Source organism: Ailuropoda melanoleuca, chromosome 10, assembly GCF_002007445.2.
Source record: "Ailuropoda melanoleuca isolate Jingjing chromosome 10, ASM200744v2, whole genome shotgun sequence".
Classification (NCBI taxonomy): domain Eukaryota; kingdom Metazoa; phylum Chordata; class Mammalia; order Carnivora; family Ursidae; genus Ailuropoda; species Ailuropoda melanoleuca.
In genome coordinates this window covers 24,066,099-24,087,599 of record NC_048227.1, presented here as the reverse complement: position 1 = coordinate 24,087,599, position 21,501 = coordinate 24,066,099, and the positions used below count along the sequence as shown (strand labels likewise).

Here is a 21,501-nt window from a genome sequence, read left to right as displayed (position 1 = left end):
GAAAGAGAGAGAGCACAAGAAGGGGGAGCAACAGGCAGAGGGAGAAACAGGCTCCCCACTGAGCAGGGAGCCCAATGTGGAGCTCTATCCCAGGACCCTGGGATCATGTCCTGAGCCAAAGGTAGACACTTAACCAACTGAGCCACCCAGGTGCCCCCTTAGGCCACTTTCTTAATCAAGCATTATTAATAAATTTTCATAAGGTTAATAAAAAGAGTGATGGCATTATTGCCATTGATGCCTTCTACTCTCCCTGGCTGAGAAATGGGATCCAGAGAGCATAGAAAAGGGATGAAAAGTTTTAAGAGGAGAGATAGTGAGAAGGAAAAGTTTGGGGTACATGTGGGGGACAAGACTTACTGGGGAAGAAGAGNAATTTTTTTTTTTTTTTTTTTTTTAGAGTGGGGGAAGGGGCAGAGGGAGAGGGAGAGAGAGAATCTTAAACAGGATCCGTGCCCAGCAGAGAGCCTGACGCAGGACTCAATCTCACAACCCTGATGTTATTACGTGAGCCAAAATCAAGAGTCAGATGCTTAACCTGAGCCACCCAGGCGCTCCTCTAGAATCTTTTTAAACCTCTTCAGCCATACCTCTATTTGAATGCATTGTATTGAGTCCATTTTCCCTCAATTCCTTCAATTATTTCTTTGGAAATATGCTTATACTTGGAACTTTTCAAACATTTGCAAGAAAACTTATGACTTTATTTCAAACTGATGAGGCTCTCCTTTGTTGATTGTGGGGAATCTTTTGAAGGAGAGAGTTGATGATTTGGAGACTAAACTCAGTGACGTTTTCACAGACTCATTGGAATGCAGTTTATGACAAGTCTTGGCTTACAGGAGTTTGACATTGCCAGGAATGTCTTGGAACTGATCTATGCACAAACTCTGGTGTGGTAAGTTTTGAAAATCTTCAGACTGACTTAGAAATATTTTGTAAGTGGGGATGTTGTGGCTATTGTTACCCTTATGAGCACTTTTAAAAAAACTGTGATAGGACACTAGTCATATAGCATTAGGGCCCACCCTAGTGACCTCATTTTACCTTAATTACCTCTTTAAAGGCCTTATCTCCAAACATCTCCAAATATAATCTCATTCCAAGGTACTAGGGGTTAGGACTCCAACATATCCTTTTGGAGANCTCTGGTGTGGTAAGTTTTGAAAATCTTCAGACTGACTTAGAAATATTTTGTAAGTGGGGATGTTGTGGCTATTGTTACCCTTATGAGCACTTTTAAAAAAACTGTGATAGGACACTAGTCATATAGCATTAGGGCCCACCCTAGTGACCTCATTTTACCTTAATTACCTCTTTAAAGGCCTTATCTCCAAATATCTCCAAATATAATCTCATTCCAAGGTACTAGGGGTTAGGACTCCAACACAGTTCAGCCCATAACACCCTCCACACCCTGTATCTGCCCCCACTCCCCACTCTGTGTGTCTCCCCCTGACCTCTGACACTGCTTTTTCCTCATAGGATTGGAACCTTCTTCTGCCCTCTGCTGCCNGTGAGAAGGAAAAGTTTGGGGTACATGTGGGGGACAAGACTTACTGGGGAAGAAGAGGCACAGAAGGGGAATAAACACCCTTGAAAACAAACTCAACAAATTAATGGTGCATCTCTGCCCAGAGTGGGTCTGCTTTTCTGGGTACACAAGAATTCGGTCAAACTGAGCCACCAGCCATGTCCTAATGAGTGCAGGATGCCAGGAACAGGTGGGAACTGAGTGGGAAGCAACAGCCCCTTCCCATATCCTGATTCTTTTTTTTTTTTTTTAAGATTTTATTTATTTTTTTATTTGACAGAGAGAGACAGCCAGCGAGAGAGGGAACACAAGCAGGGGGAGCGGGAGAGGAAAGCAGGCTCCTAGCAGAGGAGCCTGATGTGGGGCTCAATCCCAGAATGCCGGGATCATGCCCTGAGCCGAAGGCAGATGCTTAACGACTGTGCCACCCAGGCGCCCCCCCCCATCTCCTGATTCTTGTTTGCCTTTCAGTGTTGGGAAACCCTCATTGGCCAGGAAATCTATCGACTCCTTCTGATGGATTTTGTGTTCTCTTTAGCTGATTCCTTCCTGGGCGAGTTCCTGAGGAGGTAAATATCTGTCAGCCTTGAGTAATTAATGCCTGGTGTTGGAACCAGAGCCCTAGTCTTGGCTGAGCAGGAAGTATGGGTATCCTTTATACTTACATACCTAGAACATAAGTGTCCCTTATACACTTTAGCATGCACTGTTACAAGTCTGCCTTTTGTTCTTTGGGGTACTGCATTCTTCGGAATTAACCGATATTTCTCTTTTATCTGACAGTCCTGTGGTCCAGGTTCATTTGGTTCAGCTAGACCTTTACAACCTTTTCTTGAAAAAAAAAAAGTGCTAGAAATAAAACACAGAAACTGAAAGTCATTTGAGTTTCCACCATAGATAATTTTAATTCTAGTGTATAGCCTTCCAGATTTTTCTGTGCACAAACTGCTTTGTGTGTGTGTCTGTGTTATATAATTTCAAAGACAAAAATGGGGTCACACTGCAAATCATTGTGGTGTTTGCTGTTATTAATCTTATCACTCAGCTGTGGCATCTCTCCCAGAGAGTACATCTCGATTTATGTCATGATTCATTTAATTGAATTTGATTAATATGCTGTTATTTTAGGGGCCAGGTATGCAGAATTGAGGCAGTGTTATCACTGGCCCATAGAGTCCTCTTTTATTGATTGGTTCATTTATTTGTTAATAATAAGCTGAGCATCTCATTCCTTGTAGACACTTACATGTTTCTTCTGCAAGCTGCCCCCATGATAGGATGACATAACGTGAAGTTTCTTTCCTCAGTGGGTACGTTGCATGCCCAATCTCCTCACTCAGTCTGCCCAAGTTCGCTTTTATTACAGCCTCTGTCCAGGGTCTGGACGTAAAGGTGAGGAGGTGTTTTTGTTTTGTTTTGTTTTGTTTGTTTTGGTTTTTTTTATGGCAGTTTCTTTCTTTCTTTTTTTTTTTTTAATGAGCATCCTCTCTGTATGAAGAATTCGAACTGGTCTCAAGTTTCCTCAGAATAAATGGAGACCTTGGCTTCCTCTTGTGGATTTAGAAAATGCGCAGACACTGTTAATCCAATAGGAGTAATCAAAACTGGAAAAATGTTCAGTTTATTTGGGTGAGGTGCTGAATTTATCTGGTCCCTGTGAAAATGGTTGAACAAGCAAAGAATGGTATAAATAAGATAATAGGATAATTTTAATAATGATCTCATTTGAATAATATCTATTGTTAGCTTATAATTTACTATTTAAATAGCAGGTGGGATAACTTAAATAATGTTCTCTAGAATTTTTCTTTTTTTTTTTTTTTTAGAGTGGGGGAAGGGGCAGAGGGAGAGGGAGAGAGAGAATCTTAAACAGGATCCGTGCCCAGCAGAGAGCCTGACGCAGGACTCAATCTCACAACCCTGATGTTATTACGTGAGCCAAAATCAAGAGTCAGATGCTTAACCTGAGCCACCCAGGCGCTCCTCTAGAATCTTTTTAAACCTCTTCAGCCATACCTCTATTTGAATGCATTGTATTGAGTCCATTTTCCCTCAATTCCTTCAATTATTTCTTTGGAAATATGCTTATACTTGGAACTTTTCAAACATTTGCAAGAAAACTTATGACTTTATTTCAAACTGATGAGGCTCTCCTTTGTTGATTGTGGGGAATCTTTTGAAGGAGAGAGTTGATGATTTGGAGACTAAACTCAGTGACGTTTTCACAGACTCATTGGAATGCAGTTTATGACAAGTCTTGGCTTACAGGAGTTTGACATTGCCAGGAATGTCTTGGAACTGATCTATGCACAAACTCTGGTGTGGTAAGTTTTGAAAATCTTCAGACTGACTTAGAAATATTTTGTAAGTGGGGATGTTGTGGCTATTGTTACCCTTATGAGCACTTTTAAAAAAACTGTGATAGGACACTAGTCATATAGCATTAGGGCCCACCCTAGTGACCTCATTTTACCTTAATTACCTCTTTAAAGGCCTTATCTCCAAACATCTCCAAATATAATCTCATTCCAAGGTACTAGGGGTTAGGACTCCAACATATCCTTTTGGAGAAACACAGTTCAGCCCATAACACCCTCCACACCCTGTATCTGCCCCCACTCCCCACTCTGTGTGTCTCCCCCTGACCTCTGACACTGCTTTTCCCTCATAGGATTGGAACCTTCTTCTGCCCTCTGCTGCCTTTTATCCAAATGATTACTCTTTTCATCATGTTTTACGTCAAAAATGTGAGTCAGTCTGAAGTTGGAATCAGTTAGTTTCTCTCAGTCCTGTGTGACTCAGTGGTGGTCAGAATTGCACTGAGGGTGGTGGGGGGTGGTGCTGGGAAGGGTATCAGGAAGCCAGTGCCTGGCTGGGGTCCCTCTGGCCTACTTCTCGGCCACAGGTGGGATGTGGCTGTTTCTCTCTCTTCAGATCAGCCTGATGATGAATTTCCAGCCTCCAAGCAAAGCCTGGCGAGCCTCACAGATGATGACATTCTTCATCTTCTTGCTCTTTTTCCCATCCTTCACCGGGGTCCTGTGCACCCTGGCCATCACCATCTGGAGGTAGGAGGTAGTGGCCTCGTGGTGAGGTCTTAGAGAAGGGGTGGGTGAGTGTTTTAACATGTTGGCTTTATTATTATTAAGTTATGGTGAGGCCAGCAGATCAAAAGGTGAATGCTGTTGAAAAGATGATTTGTTATTCTCAGACCCCAGTAGAAGTTGTGGTGGGGAGGTGGGAATACCGCACCACAGAGGGCCACGTGAGGAAGCCCCAGGATTGGTCAGGATGCAGAGGGAGTGAGGAGAAAATGTGAGCAAGAGCCTTTGTTGTGGTTTCCATGGGGAGGAAAGGGCAAGACAAGGTAGGCAGGTTTAGGATTGGCTAGTTGGAACAATTTCAGCGGGTTTTGAGGTATAGGGGCTGTCTGGAGTTGTCTGGTACCTCGCTCTGGCCCGTGATCAGGGCACAGGGATAGTGACCCTGAGGGTGGGATATGACCCGGAAAGGGCCATCTCTCCAGGGGCAGTAAGGCCCCAGATGTCAGAACATCAGAGTGAGAAGACATGCTTAATGCATTGTTTAACCCAAGTTCCCTTGGAAATCAGCAGATGCAACATCAAAGGGAGGGAATAGATCTTAGTTTGGTCACCACCCATCAGGCGACTGGGCACAGCTTCCTCACTTCCTTGAAGTACAGCAACTTCCCAGAATGGGGACAGAACTTCAGCAAAATGCACCAAAATGCCCTGCTTGAGCTGGTTCCCTCCTAACTCTCCAACCTCACCTGAAGGAAGGCTCCACCTCCTCAAGGCTCTTGCTCCATGCCCGGGACCCGGTGAGCCTCTCCTGACACGGGGTGGAGTTCTCTGTTCGAAGTGTTCTCCCTACTCCCTTTGCTTGGTGGCCTTCTGTCAACCCTCTGGTTCTCGGCTCAGAAGTCATCTTCAAGATGTGACCCTCTTGCTCCCTCATGCTTATCTATGTCAGTTCCTCATCTTCTCTCTCTCAGGGCAGTTTCTTTTCATCGTTCATGGTCAGAAATGCCTTCATTTGAATCTTTGTTTAATCATTACTCATTAGTTGTTCATCTTTCTTTTTTTTCTCATAGTTTATTTTTTTTAAAGATTTTATTTATTAGAGAGAGTGTGTGTGCACAAGCAGGGGGAGGGGCAGAGGCAGAGGGAGAAGCAGGCTTCTCGCTGAGCAGGAAGCCTGATGCAGGACTCCATCCCAGGACCCTGGGATCATGACCTGAGCTGAAGGCAGATGCTTAACCGACTGAGCCACCCAGGTGTCCCTAGTTGTCCGTCTTTCTTACTAAAATGTGAACCCGACAGGGCGGAGTCCATGTCTGTCTTGTTTATTATGGAGTCCCCAAGGCTTAATATCTAGTACAGTGCCTGGTACAGGTGCAGTAAACTTTTATTGAATGAATAAGTGAATGAATGAGTTAACTTTTAGGACCTAAGCAGAACTAGAAACATCAGGAACTCAAGTGGCTTCAGGGCAGGCTCCTCTGTTTTATGATGTCTTTGCTTCTCTCTTTTCTCTCTCTTCCCAACCAGTTCCTAGTTTCCCTCTAGTTTCTGCTGGTTCTTAACAACTGACTACACATGGCCACCATTGCCCCAACTTCAGTTTCCACAGATCACAAGATCCCCTCTTCGTATTTCTTAGTTTGAGTTCCCCGGAAAAAGAATCTGATCACCCAGTTCATTTCTTCAAGTCAGTAATCCCAGTTGGCGACCAGTAGATCCAGTGAGAAGCCTGTCTGGAAACAGGTCCTCAGAGCACAGATCACGGGTACAAAATGCCCCAGCTGAGGCCGTGAGGGAGACGGTTTCCTCTGGGAGGAGGGTATGTGTACAGCGGGCTAGAATTGCTGGTTCCAGATCCAGAGCCCAGAAAGGACGGTTTGATTCTAGGAAAAGCTATACCCGAATCTTAGGCTAGGGAGGTTTTTCTGTCCCTTGTTTTACCAGATTGAAACCTTCAGCTGACTGTGGCCCCTTCCGAGGTCTGCCCTTCTTCATTCACTCCATCTATGGCTGGATCGACACCCTGAGTAAAAGGCCCAGCTACCTGTGGGTTGTTTGGATCTACCGAAACCTCATCGGAAGTGTGCATTTCTTTTTCATCCTCACCCTCATTGTGCTGTAAGTGGATCACTTCCGGAACCTGGTGGGGGAAACATACTGGTAACTCTGCCGGTGGATAGTCTGGGGGAGGTTTGCCAGGAAAGCAAAGGGCTACAGTGTAGCTCCGTGTTCTAGGTGCTCCTGACTTTGCCCTTGAATTTTTTAAAAAGTTACTTACTATCATCTTGTCCTACATTTTTCATTTTTGTTTTTTGTGTTTTTTGGGGNCTGATGCGGGGCTCGATCCCATAACGCCGGGATCACGCCCTGAGCCGAAGGCAGACGCTTAACCGCTGTGCCACCCAGATGCCCCTGTGCCACGCAGGCGCCCCTGTTTTTGCCTGTTTTATGAAGAAAACAATACCTGCATGCCCCTCTTAAGAAATAACATGAAAACAAAATGAAAATTTGGATTTGAGACTGTTTAGGAAAATTAAACGTGTGATTCTTTCTGAGAGTGTGATTACTTCGAAATGGGTTGGGCATTGTTGGTAGGTAGGATAACGTTCTTCCATTTACAAATAAAAATGATCGATTTCTGACTTCTTGTGAAAAAACAGATCTGCCAAGACCAGGTTCATCTTCCTGCGTGAACAGTTGGTTTTACAGGTGGAAGTGATGACACAGAGGCAGGCTGACTTGCAGTGATAGGTTCCAGGCTGCACAGCCTATGAGTAACACAGGGACTAGAACCTGGGTGTCCTCGCCCCCGGTCATGCCCTCCCTTCCCTTCACTAGGTTGCCACTGGCCTCTTTAAAATGCTTAGGCTTGTTGCATCATACTTCCGATTCACTGGGGAGCTTGTTAGAAATCCAGAATCTTGGGCCCTACCCCAGACCTACAGAATCCCAGAATCTGCATTTTGACAAACTCCCAGGGAATTTGTATCACATTGAGGTTTGAATAACACTGTCCAGATTCACAAAATCTGGCTGCATGTGAGAATCATGTGTAATTTCTAAAAATACTGTTGTCTGGCCCTATACCCAGAGAAGATCAGTTAATTGATCTGAGAAGAGGCCATGGAATGAGTCTTTTTTCCATCTCTTATGTGATTCCATGTGCAGCCAGGTCGAGAACCATTGTGCGCGCGCTCTCTTTTTAAAAAATTTTTATTTATTTACTTGAGAGAGCATGAGTTGGGGGGGGAGGGTCAGAGAGAGAAGGGAAAGCAGACTCCCCGCTGAGCAAGAAACCCTACTTGGGGCTCAATTCCAGGACCCTGAGATCGTGACCCGAGCTGAAGGCAGACATGTAACTGACTGAGCCACCCAGGTGCCCCTAAAACCGTTACTCTGATGTATTTAACCTGTAACTCACCCAGACACAACTTTTTAGGAACACTGTCGGGCCAAAATCCGCTTGCAAGCACATATCTCAGTTTCTTGGCACGCTTTTGGAATTTGGGGCCTGCAAAACTTTGGCAAAAGTGTCTGTCATTCTTTCTTTTCTTCTCTTCTAGAATCATAACCTACCTTTACTGGCAGATCACAGAGGGAAGGAAGATTATGATCAGACTGCTCCATGAACAGATTATTAATGTAAGTTCCATTAGTCCCTCTGTTATCCTCCTCCCACTTTTTTGTAACATTTTATAATGAAAACTTCCAGACATACTCCAAAATAGTTCATTGAACCCACACCTTCCCACCACCCAGTGCCAGCTACCGTCAACATTTCTATACTCTTATTTCTTCTTATTGTTGCTGTTGCNTTATTGTTGTTGTTGTTGTTACTTTTTAGTGTTCATTGATTCATTAGTTATGTATAACACCTAGTGCTCATCATCTCTGGATTATTTTAAAGCAAATCTTAGGGGCACTGGGTGGCTCAGCCATTAAGCGTCTGCCTTCGGCTCAGGTCATGATCCCAGCGTTCTGGGATCGAGCCCTGCATCAGGCTCCCTGCTCGGCGGGAAGCCTGCTTCTTCCTCTCCCACTCCACTCCCTCTGCTTGTGTTCCCTCTCTCGCTGCCTCCCTCTCTGTCAAATAAATAAATAAAATCTAAAAAAAAGATCAAAAAAATAAAGCAAATCTTAGACTTAATAATTTTTTCTATAAAAAATTTCTACGTGCCTAAGAGAACCCGACTTTTTTTAAAAAAAGATTTTATTTACTTATTTGAGAGAGAGAGAGAGACAGAGATAGCAAGAGAGAGCACAAGCCTGGAGAAGAGGGAGAAGCAGGCTCCCTTCTAAGCAGGGAGCCCGATGGAGATACAGACTTTTAAAAAACATAACCACAGTACCATCGTCATGCCTAAAAGAAAGTATAATAATTCCTTACTATCATCTCATTTGCAGTCAATGGTCAAATTTTCTGGACCATCCTNGCGTTGTGGGATCGAGCCCCACATCAGGCTCCTCTGCTGTGAGCCTGCTTCTTCCTCTCCCACTCCCCCTGCTTGTGTTCCCTCTCTCACTGGCTGTCTCTATCTCTGTCAAATAAATAAATAAATAAATCTTTAAAAAAAAAAAAAGTATAATAATTCCTTATATCATCTCATTTGCAATCAATGGTCAAATTTTCTGGACCATCCTTTTTTTTTTTATTAAAGATTTTATTTATTCATTTGAGAGAGAAACAGAGAGAGCACAAGCAGGGGGAGAGGCAGAGGGAGAGGAAGAAGACTCCCGGATGAGCTGGAAGCCCGACTTAGGGCTTGATCCTAGAACCGGAGATCATGACCCGAGCCAAAGGCAGAGGCTTAACCATCTGAGCCACCTAGGTGCCCCTATGAAGTGTCATTTACAGTAGGGTTGTTCAAATCAGGGTCTGAGAAAGTGCCACAGGTTGCTTTTGGTTGATATGTCTCTTGTTTCATCTATAATGTTTCACCCTTCCTCTCTTGCCATTTATTGTTGAAGAAACCAGATCATTTGTCTTGTGGTAGTTCTTACATTCTGGATATATCTGATTTGCAACATTGCCGTGGTGCTTACCATGTTTCTTTTTTCTTTTAATTTCCCATACCCTGGTGGTGAGATTTAAAAACCTGATTAAATCCAGATTCAGTGTTTTATCCAGAATACTTCATAGATGATGCCATGCACTTCTTACGGCATCACCTCGAGACATAAAATATGCAGTTGTCTATTTTTGTGTGATGTTAAAAGTAATCAGTGCGTCCATGCTTTGTTGGCCTGACCCATCCATGATAAGCCTCTCCATCCACCTTGCACCTGATGGATTTTGCAGCCTTTGATGAATATTGCCTAGAAGACCCACTGATGCCATTAGAGATGACAAAATAGTGGTACTCTACCCCTGGAAATTCTTCTGCATTGATTAGCTAGAATTCTTCATGAAAAAAGGAATTTTTGTTCACCAACTATTTGATTACCTTGTAATACAATTTACAGAGGAAAGGCAATGCAGATGCCTGATTTTTTCCCCTTTATTTACCAGTTTTTGAAATGATGGGTTGGTACCCTAGGGTATTAGGTTCTTAGGGCCTGCCATAGCAAATAACCACAAACTTGGTGGCTTAAGGTAACAGAAGTTTATTCTCTCACAGTTCTGGACACCAGAAGTCCAAGATCAAGGTGTCAGCAGGGTTGGTACCTTCTGGAGCTCTGAGAGAGAATCTGTTCCATGCCTCTCCTAGCTTCTTCTGGAGGCCTCTGGCTAACCTGGCTGTTTCTTGGCTCAGGGCTTCCTAACAGCTGTCTCTGCCTCCATCTTTGTAAGTTCTTTTTTCCCATGTGTCTGTTTCTCCTTCTCTTCTAGGGACTTGCCATTGAATTTAGGGTTCATCCTCTTCCAGAAGGGTCTTATCCCAGAATCTTTAATTACATCTGCAAAGGCCTCATTTCCAAACAAGGCCACATTCGCAGGTACTGGGGTTAGGATAAATTGGACATATCTGTTTAAAAGGGAGATACTATTCGACGCGCTATGCCTACCAACCTCCGAATGTGGCCAGTGAGGATTTTAAAATTATCCTATGGATTCATAGATTTAAGTATACTTGGACATCTTTCTATTATAATAATTTGTTTATGCTTAAATAGTCTCATGCTTTGCTAGTGGAAATCCTTTTGGATTAGATACTGGGCTCTTTTGACATGACCCCAGAAGTTTTTTTTTTTTTAATATTTAATTTATTTGACACAGAGAGAGAGAGAGAGAGCACAAGCAGGGGGAGCTGCAGACGGAGAGGGAGAAGCAAGCCNAGTAGGGTTGTTCAAATCAGGGTCTGAGAAAGTGCCACAGGTTGCTTTTGGTTGATATGTCTCTTGTTTCATCTATAATGTTTCACCCTTCCTCTCTTGCCATTTATTGTTGAAGAAACCAGATCATTTGTCTTGTGGTAGTTCTTACATTCTGGATATATCTGATTTGCAACATTGCCGTGGTGCTTACCATGTTTCTTTTTTCTTTTAATTTCCCATACCCTGGTGGTGAGATTTAAAAACCTGATTAAATCCAGATTCAGTGTTTTATCCAGAATACTTCATAGATGATGCCATGCACTTCTTACGGCATCACCTCGAGACATAAAATATGCAGTTGTCTATTTTTGTGTGATGTTAAAAGTAATCAGTGCGTCCATGCTTTGTTGGCCTGACCCATCCATGATAAGCCTCTCCATCCACCTTGCACCTGATGGATTTTGCAGCCTTTGATGAATATTGCCTAGAAGACCCACTGATGCCATTAGAGATGACAAAATAGTGGTACTCTACCCCTGGAAATTCTTCTGCATTGATTAGCTAGAATTCTTCATGAAAAAAGGAATTTTTGTTCACCAACTATTTGATTACCTTGTAATACAATTTACAGAGGAAAGGCAATGCAGATGCCTGATTTTTTCCCCTTTATTTACCAGTTTTTGAAATGATGGGTTGGTACCCTAGGGTATTAGGTTCTTAGGGCCTGCCATAGCAAATAACCACAAACTTGGTGGCTTAAGGTAACAGAAGTTTATTCTCTCACAGTTCTGGACACCAGAAGTCCAAGATCAAGGTGTCAGCAGGGTTGGTACCTTCTGGAGCTCTGAGAGAGAATCTGTTCCATGCCTCTCCTAGCTTCTTCTGGAGGCCTCTGGCTAACCTGGCTGTTTCTTGGCTCAGGGCTTCCTAACAGCTGTCTCTGCCTCCATCTTTGTAAGTTCTTTTTTCCCATGTGTCTGTTTCTCCTTCTCTTCTAGGGACTTGCCATTGAATTTAGGGTTCATCCTCTTCCAGAAGGGTCTTATCCCAGAATCTTTAATTACATCTGCAAAGGCCTCATTTCCAAACAAGGCCACATTCGCAGGTACTGGGGTTAGGATAAATTGGACATATCTGTTTAAAAGGGAGATACTATTCGACGCGCTATGCCTACCAACCTCCGAATGTGGCCAGTGAGGATTTTAAAATTATCCTATGGATTCATAGATTTAAGTATACTTGGACATCTTTCTATTATAATAATTTGTTTATGCTTAAATAGTCTCATGCTTTGCTAGTGGAAATCCTTTTGGATTAGATACTGGGCTCTTTTGACATGACCCCAGAAGTTTTTTTTTTTTTAATATTTAATTTATTTGACACAGAGAGAGAGAGAGAGAGCACAAGCAGGGGGAGCTGCAGACGGAGAGGGAGAAGCAAGCCCCCCACTGAGCAGAGAGGCCCACCTGGTCCCAGGACCCTGGGATCACGACCCAAGCCAAAGGCAGCTGCTACCAGCTGAGCCAACCAGGTGCCCCTTATGATACCAGAAGTCTTGGATAGCTTACTTGCTGTCTGGAAGGACACGATGTTCCAGGCTCTTCTTGTTCATTACCTGTCCCAGAACATCAGACATTTGTCCTGGTGAAATGGTATTTAGAGACCACAGTCTGGGAATAGGGATGCTCGTTGCTACTGGGCTGGTTCCCTTTCCTTATAAATACCAATAGAATTATGACATGAACACTTACATCTCAGAACATGGTAAAGAAGCAGGATTCCCCAGGGTTCTATCTGCTTGAATCTTTGGGGTTTCAGATCACTTGGGTTGGCCCTTTATATGATGTAAGGAAAGGGCATGGATTAATTATGTTCATTCTCCTGCCTTGTCCCCACAAGCATCGCCTGCATTTTTCTGATGCAGCACTTTGAATGTCTTGGGCAAGTCTTAAGAAGATCTTAACAGGGGAGGGATTTGATTTTAAAACCTTCTGTTGTAAGAGCAGTACCAAGTAAACTGGGGAGGAATTTAGATGGCATCATTTCAGGGAGGCACCAAAAGCATCATTGCAGGCCTGCTTGCTTGGGAGTCTTGCCCAGAGGATGGACCACAAAGACAGGCTTGTTGTCTCCAGAAGAACCCAGACTAAGAGGCTCGGGATAGGCTCAGAAGCAATCCTTCTCAAAATACGATCACCTACATTGGAAACTCTTGGGTGCTGATTAAAAATGCAAATTCCTATTCCCCTCATCTCCTTCAGCCAGTAATGGCAACTGATAACATTTGTTGAGCACTTACATGATGCCTGGCATATGCTAAATAATGAACAAAAATTCTCATTTAATTTTTATTATTCTCTGTGGGGCATATAGATCTTTAATCCCTATTTTAAAATTAAGGAAACTAAGGCTTACTTAGTGAAACGACCTGCGCAAAGTCACAGGGCTAGTAAATGGTGGGATTTGAACTGGGCAGTTCCAAAGTTTGTACTCTTAACTACAATGCAGCTTTGCCTCCCTGAGTCAAGATCTTTTGGATAAATCCTAGGAGTTTGCATTTTTGCAAGCTCTCCAGGTAATTCTAATTGGCACTAGAGTATGGAAACAGCTGCTAGAGACCAGCAATTTCCAAACAAGTTGACCATATCCAAGAGGACTTGTTTAAAATGCCAATTCCCAAGGACAGCTCTTTCTTGCAGAATTCCAGTGAATAAATCTAGAAGGAATGAGGGAAATAGAAAATTATTATGAGGGGTGCCTGGGTGGCTCAGTCAGTTGGGCATCTGCCTTCGGCTCAGGTCATGATCCCAGGGTCCTGGGATCGAGCCCTACATTGGCCTCCTTGCTCAGCGGAGAGCCTGCTTCTCCCCCTCCCCCTGCTTGTGCTCTCTCTCTCTCTCTCTCTCTCTGTCAAATAAATAAATAAAACCTTTAAGAAAAAAGAAAATCATTATGAAGCAAATACCACAGCAATAACTGTTGGATGCTACATGATAATAGTAATTGTTAGATGCTCAAATTTGTGGGTGAAAGTTTAAGGAGAAACAAGGGCACAGGAAATGGGATTGATCTAGACTGGCCAGACCATTCATGGTGCTTGCTAGCGCACTTCAGCACTGGTGGAATATTCCATGCTCCCATCTGCAGCAGCTTCACAGGTACGTGATTCATGCTTCTGGGGAAGACATCCCCCTTCCTTTGTTTCCCTTCCCAATTTGAGAATTCTTTATCTGGGTCTACTCCATTGATGCTAGTAACTTTGACAAGTGAAATATGTTTGATGTCCCTAGATGCAGAGCTGTAAGCTTTGACATTCTCAGTGGGAGGACAGGGCAGCAATGCTGGGTGCCCAGACGGGGTTCTGAGATGCAGGGCATGCCAAGAAGGGGGCTACTATACCCCATTTGTCCTGGGCCTTCAGACAGTGGCATTTAAGTTGCTTTCAGCAGCAAGGTAGAGAGGCTGCTACTCGAGCCTGCTAGAAGAATTGCTTGAGAGGAAAACGTTACAAGTCAGGGCGGCTATGGGGGATGATTTGGCTTTGCTGTGAAAGGTTTCTTCTCTTTCATTAAGAGAAAATATGGTGGGGGCACTTGGGTAGCCCAGTCAGTGTAGCCACCGACTCTTGGTTTCAGCTCAGGTCATAATCTCAGGGTCATGAGATCAAGCCCTACGTTGGGCTCTGCTCAGTGCAGAGTCTGCTTAAGACTCTCTCTCCCTGGGGCGCCTGGGTGGCACAGCGGTTAAGTGTCTGCCTTCGGCTCAGGGCGTGATCCCGGCATTATGGGATCGAGCCCCCACATCAGGCTCTTCTGCTATGCAAAAAAAAAAAAAAAAAACATGGCGGCAGTTTCTATCCTGTGTCTGGGACTCTACCTGCCTAAAAAAAAAAAAATCAACCTTCTTTCCATCATTTGCTTCTCAACCTCACAGCATCCTCCATGTTTTTGTTCTTGTTTTTGTTTTCCTTCTTGGCAGGAAGGCAAAGATAAAATGTTCCTGATAGAAAAGCTGACCAAGCTGCAGGATGCAGAGAAGAGGGCGAACACCAGCTCATTCACACTAGAAAGGAGAGATGTGGAGGTGAGACTGGAGGTCACCTTGCGGTCCTCATGACACAGACTTGCCTTTTTGTGAAATGTGTGTCAGGAAACTAGAATAAGATAAGGGCACTTTACTTTCTATGTTTAAATATTTCTGTGTCTTTTATTTAATGAATAGTATTTATTCAACCCTTTCTATGCTGACCCTTGTTCTCAGTGCTGGGGTTATCACGGTGAAGGCCCTCATGGGGCTTGGATATATCTTTTGTATAATCCAATCATCCAGAAGTACATCCCGCTGAGAAGGAAAGTACCCTGAAATCTCGCCACTCCATGTTAATGGTTCAGCGTATACTCTTCCAGATCTTTTCCCCTAGGCATCTGCAAATATACGTGTATCTATTAGCACTTTTGTTTATTAATTTATTAGAAAAGTGGGGCTATACTATACACATAGTATCATAACCCCATCCCTCATCACTTAATACTATATTTCTGACATTGTTTCAGTCTGTACATATTTGGACATTTGGGTTGTTTCCAGGTTTTTTTGTTTCTAAGACTAAAAGCAGTGTGTAATGAAACATTTTTGTTTTAATTATTTTTATGTATTTTTGCCACAGGGCATGCACATGATAATGTTAATAGATATTACCATATCATACTCTTAAGAAGATTTTACCAATTTCATGCTTACCAAGAGGGTGTAAGAGGTGTCTGAAACCCTGGTCTAAGTCCAAAGCCCTTGCTGGCTTCCTTGGTGTCCCGGAAAATATGGAGAAACAGTAAACCCACCTTAATTCAAATGCCACTTGTTTTCGGAAATTAGGATCTTGTCAGAAGAGACTGGCATGCTATTTTCTATCTGGGCAAATTAATACTGTCATCATGATGTAGATACAGGATCTAGAGGCCTGACTCTAATCCTATGCAGGCAGTGACCCTGTCTGTACCCTTACAGCCCCGGGCTGTAATATATTACCTGGCATATTGTAGATGCTCAGTAAATGTCTGTAAAATGAATAAATTAATGGAATCACTTTCCCTAGAAGACCAAACAAAACATGTTTGCTTTGTCTGTGCCCGAGCCTTGGTTTTCATCCGTCACATCTTTACATTAAAATAGTGGGGGCTCACAAATCCCACCAACTGTGCAACAGGACCTGAGTCTACATTCTTTTCCAGTGATGAGGCCACCTGTTTTATTCCCTTTCAGCAACCAGGCCCTTTGCATGTCGGGGAACATGATGCTGCTTGTGGTGAGTAGCCAAATTGGCCCTGAAGGAGACCCAGTTTAACCAAATGATATATCCCAAGATAGAGGGTCAGAACTGCTCATGCATCAGTTACTCTTTCAATGAAAAGAACCAACCCAGGGGCACCTGGGTGGCTCAGTCGGTTAAGCATCTGTCTTCAGCTCAAGCCATGATCCCAGGGTCCAGGGATCGAGCCCCACATCGGGCTTTCTGCTCAACGGGGAGCCTGCTTTTCCCTCTCCCTCTGCCTGCCACTCTGCCTACTTGTGTTATCTTTCTTTCTCTTTCTCTCAAACAAATAAATAAAATCTTAAAAAAAAAAAAAAACCGACCCAAACTGGTTCTAGCAAAAATCCAAGAATAGTTCTTGCTTGAGACATGGCCAGAAGTTGAGAAAACAGAACCTGGTTTCTTTCTGTTCCTTTTTTTTCCATGTTAGCTCCTTACTCGACTAGGCTCTTCCTTACAATTGCAAGACGCTTTTATCAGCCTCTTGTACCTTCTCAGATTCAAATCTAGTGGGAACGAATGAGAGACCCAGAATTCTCAATGTGTGACTGGTGGTGTGTGCATCCATGACCCAATTGTTGTGGCCGCAAAAATGTGATGATTTCATTGGCCAGATCGGAGATCTGTAGATAGAGCTGGTGCAACCAAGCAGACCACAGGGACTGAGAATGGAGAAGGGTGGCTTCCCAAAGAAAATCAGGAGCTGAGGCCAGAGGGGAATGAATACAAACCCATCCATCTTTTTGGATAGCATTTACTGATGGCACCCAATGATTGGGGTTCAAGGGGGAGAATTGCAGAAAGGCAGAAGGTGTGAGAAGCCATGGGATCTTGAATTTGGTCTTTCCCTTGGAGACATGAGGCCACGTGCATCTGTGCTAACTTCTCTTTTCCCTGTCCAACCTAGACCTGCGATTTAGGCGATCAGTTCAAGAAGAGACTCCAAAGGCGTGATGTTTATTGCGGCAGCCAGACACAAATCAAATGAAAAGACAAAGATGGAACAACTTCTTCCATGACACCCTTGCCTTTCTGAGCTTCCCAGGAGGGAATTCAAGCCATGAGCCAGGACAGGAAACTGACCACAATGTATATATTAAAGCAAATTTGGCCATTCCCTGCTGGTTTTTTATACTTGGATTTCTGATTTTCCAAGAAAAAATATTTGGGATTTTAAAATAAAGACTATTGTAACATTTAAACTGGTTCATAAAGACCTGGGAGAGATAACCTGGGAATTATGTATTCAGTCTTTAAGAGATGTGCATATGAATTATTGGTCCTTAGAAACTTCTCCTCCCAGACCCGGCAAAAATTTGGAAACTGGTGCTCAGAAAATAGTCCAGCCTGAATAAAAATGGAATCCTCAATCAGGGATGTGAGGCCTCTGAATTGGGGAACCTATATTTGTTTGTGACTTTGAACTACAAATATCCCACCCCATGTTACCCAAAGGTGAGCTACAACGAGAGGTCTTATCTACAGACTTTATTGCATATCGACTACGAGTCTTTGGGGTTGACCTAGGGTTGGTGTGGGTGTGGACTGGGACTCTACCCCTGTGAGGTTGATACATGAGTCAGTGTCAAAGTCTTATGTTGAATCGAACATGAAACCCACAGCGAAGTGTGAAACATACAGATGTATGTATATGTGTGTGTGTGGAATGAATATATATGTATGTGTGTGTTTGTGTGTGTGTCTACACACACATATGTATATATAGCATTCTTTTAAAAAATTTTTATTTAGGTAGTCTCTCCTCCCATCGTGGGGCTTGAACTCTCAACCCTGAAATCAATAGTGGCACACTCTTCCGACTGAGCCAGCCAGGTGCCCCAACATATAGCATTCTTTTGCAGATTTGCCAAATGATTTGCAAGGCATGTGACTGGACTTAGAACTGAAGCAGAAAGGTGGAATTGACCAAATTACTTAGGGGAGAAGTCCCCTCTTGAGTCATCACTATCATGAAATGTAATTGGAACTGGATTTTGAAAACATTTAACATGCATTTGAAACTCAAGCAGCCAATCAATCCTCAGTCATGGATTCATGTTTTTGTTCACTTATTTATTTGTTAACTCATTTCATCAACTAAATTTCATCAACTGAGTTAATTTTTTGGGTATTATCCCTGCTAGTGTTTGCTAGTAGTGTTTGTTCATTCATTCAACATATATGTGCCAAGTAGTGGTGAACAAGATGGTGAGCAAGTCAGGACACCGTCTGTGCCCTCCTTTGCTTATTATCTAGCAGATTATTTTATTTTTTTAAAGACATTTATTTACTTGAGAGAGAGGGCAGAGAGGACATGAGTGGGAGGGGAGAGGGCAGAAGGAAAGAGAGAAGCTGACTCCCTGCTGCGCAGGGAGCCTGACTCAGGACTTGATCCCAGGACCCTGGGATCATGACTTGGAGCCGAAGGCAGACGCCCAACTGACTGAGCCACCCTGGTGTCCCTAGCAGATTAATTTAGACAGGAAGTTAATAATTAAATATTAGCTAATTATAATTGTGATAGGTGCTGTGAAGGAGAAGTCCAGGGGGCGACGGGAGACTTGTCGGTGGGGTCAGTGAAGGCAGCCCACTGAACTGATGTTTGAAGTGATTTTTACCCCTCGGTGTCATCTTAATGCTGTTTCATGCTGCTTTGGCTTCTCCACTAAAATATGAACTCCCCCTGACAGTAGCATTTTTGCTTATTTACTGTATGCTAAGGGCTTGTGTCTGGAATGCTGCTCCATTTGCCTCCATTACTTATGTCAACTCCTGCTTCTCCTGGAAGTGTAAAGAAAGGAGAAACATCTAGTTTGTAGGTATCACACACATTTGGATGTGAGGATGCTTTTAAAACTCGGGCTTGAGGGGCTCCTGGGTGGCTCAGTTAGTTAAGCATCTCCCTTCAGCTCAGGTCATGATCCCAGGGTCCTGGGATGGAGTCCCGCACTGAGGGCTCCCTGCTTGGTGGGGATCCTGCTTCTCCCTCTGCCTCTGCCCCTCCCCCCTGCTCATGCTCTCTCTCTCTCACTCTCTTTCTCACTTGCTCTGCACTCTCTCTCTCAAATCAATAAATAAAATCTTAAAAAAAAAATCCCCCTTGGGTTCGAGATAGGGAATGTATTGGCTTGCTAGGGCTGCCACAACCAAATGCAGAGACAGGCTGGCTTAAACAACATAAATTTATTTTTCCACAGAAATGGAGGCGGGAAAGTCCAAGGTCCTGGTCCTTGTCAGTGTTCACAGTTTTGGTTTCCTTCTGATGCCTCCTTGGCTTGCAGATGGTCACCTTCTCACTGTGTCCTCACATAGTCTTTCCTCTGCATCTACCTTTTTTTGTTTTGTTTTTTGCATGTACTTTTATGTGTCCAAATTCCTCTACTTATAAGGACATTGGGCAGATTGGATTAGGTCCCACCCTAATGGCTTTAATATAATTTATTCACCTAATTAAAGGCCATATATCCAAATATGGTTATATTTTGAGGTATTGGGGGGTTCAGAAAAACAGCATATGAATTTTGGGTCAATACAGTTCAGCTCTATAAGAGGGGTCAACTCTCCCAGTCCTCTCAGGGCCTCCCATTAGGCATCAGGGTCCTCAGCAACTGGCTGCTCTCAGACTCACAGGGGCAGCTGACCGACAACAGCCAGGCCCAGGCTCCGGTCTAGACCGACTAAATCAGGCACCTGTACTTTTTCTTCAAAGCTCCCCAAATGGTTTCCGTGGAAAGCCAGGGCTGAGGACTAGTGAGCCAGGATCTAGAACACCTTATCCACGGTTTTACTTTTTGAAGTTTCAGTGACCCATGGTCAACAGCAGCCAGGAATCAGATGATTCTCCTTCTGACCAATGGTTAGGAGGTCAGTAGTGGCCCAACACTACGTCACAGCACCTGCGTCCCTCACTTCGCCTTGTCTCCTCACACAGGCATTTTATCACGTAGCCTCACGAGAAGAAGGGTGAGTACGGAACAATATTTTGAGAGTGCTTACATTCACGTAACTTGTATTACAGTATATTGTTACTGTTGTTACTGTCTTACTGGGTCTGATTTCTAAATTAACCATAGGTGTGTGTGATAGGAAAACATAGCATTAGCGGAACCTTATAAGGTTCGGTACTATCCAGGGCTTCAGGCATCCGCCCAGGGGTAAGGGGGGACTGCTGTACTTCTTTCCAAACTTGCCTGACCATAAAAGCTACCTGAACATGCAATTAGGGAGCTCAGAATATTGCATTAGGGAGGGGCTCCTGGCTGGCACGGTCTGTTGGGCGTCCAACTCTTGGTTTTGAGTCAAGTGGTGGTCTCGGGTTGGTGAGATTGAGCCCTGTGTTGGGCTCTGCGTTCAGCACGAGTCTAAGACTCTTTCTTCCTCCTCCCTTTGCCCCTCACCCCCATCCTCCTCTTCCAACCCTTATTTTAGTTAGTATAAAATGATAAAAGGAACCTATGCTTTCCAACAGTCGCTTGAAAGCAGGATAATCCCTATAGTTTTATTTTTATTTATTTTTATTTATTTTTATTTTTTTTTTAAGATTTTATTTATTTATTCAACAGAGATAGAGACAGCCAGCGAGAGAGGGAACACAAGCAGGGGGAGTGGGAGAGGAAGAAGCAGGCTCATAGCAGAAGAGCCTGATGTGGGGCTCGATCCCATAACGCCGGGATCACGCCCTGAGCCGAAGGCAGATGCTTAACCGCTGTGCCACCCAGGCGCCCCATCCCTATAGTTTTAAGTATAAAAAAAGGTAGCCTCTTTTAAATTACTGCAGGATCTGATCCTTTACGTGGCTGCCATGGATGGCTCAGTTCATTTTAGAGGAAATGAGATTATTTTATTTGAAGTTCAATTACGAAAGGAGTGACTAAAATAGTATATGACTGACATGTTTTTATAGTCTTTGAATTGAGGACAGGTGGTAAGAAGTCAGCTCATTAATAGGAACTGTCTCACTATGGTAGCACTTCACAGACACCTCCCTAAATTCTCTAAGTTGGAACTTTTTCAGAGCATTTACATCTCTGATCAACCGTGAGATGGCCAGCTGAGAGGAGCTCAGGTGTGGAGCAGAGGGGCCCCTCTGGCTTGGCTCATGACTGCACCTGCCTGGTACAAGTAATGTCTTACACCTGTGTAGTACTTTGCCTACCTGAATCACCTGCGGTCTTGTTAAAAAGCAGATTCTAATTTGTGAGGTCAGGGATGGGGCCTGAGAGTCTGTATTTCTATCTAGTCCTGTGGGTCTGAGCACCATGCCCTGAGTAGTTTGGTGTTAGAGCACCTCCACATTTTAAATTTTTATCTTCCTAACAATATTACACTGTTAACACATTTTTCTTTTTTTTTTTTTAAAA

General features: G+C 43.6%; 1 protein-coding gene across 2 annotated transcripts in view; it reads left to right on the top strand.

Moving 5' to 3' along the window:
* Positions 1-17,545, top strand: part of TMC5 (transmembrane channel like 5) — a 50,603-nt gene extending 33,058 nt beyond the window's left edge. The window contains exons 12-20 of one of the 2 annotated variants that reach the window (XM_034670316.1): positions 2,006-2,103; positions 3,763-3,858; positions 4,206-4,281; positions 4,469-4,602; positions 6,523-6,696; positions 8,142-8,220; positions 14,812-14,916; positions 16,093-16,135; positions 17,049-17,545. In XM_034670316.1, the coding sequence (XP_034526207.1) occupies positions 2,006-2,103; positions 3,763-3,858; positions 4,206-4,281; positions 4,469-4,602; positions 6,523-6,696; positions 8,142-8,220; positions 14,812-14,916; positions 16,093-16,135; positions 17,049-17,095 (852 nt within the window). In that variant the 3' untranslated portion in view covers positions 17,096-17,545. The remainder of the gene's footprint in view (positions 1-2,005; positions 2,104-3,762; positions 3,859-4,205; positions 4,282-4,468; positions 4,603-6,522; positions 6,697-8,141; positions 8,221-14,811; positions 14,917-16,092; positions 16,136-17,048) is intronic. The other variant, XM_034670317.1, reaches the window with a different exon arrangement.
* Positions 17,546-21,501: the final 3,956 nt, after the last annotated feature.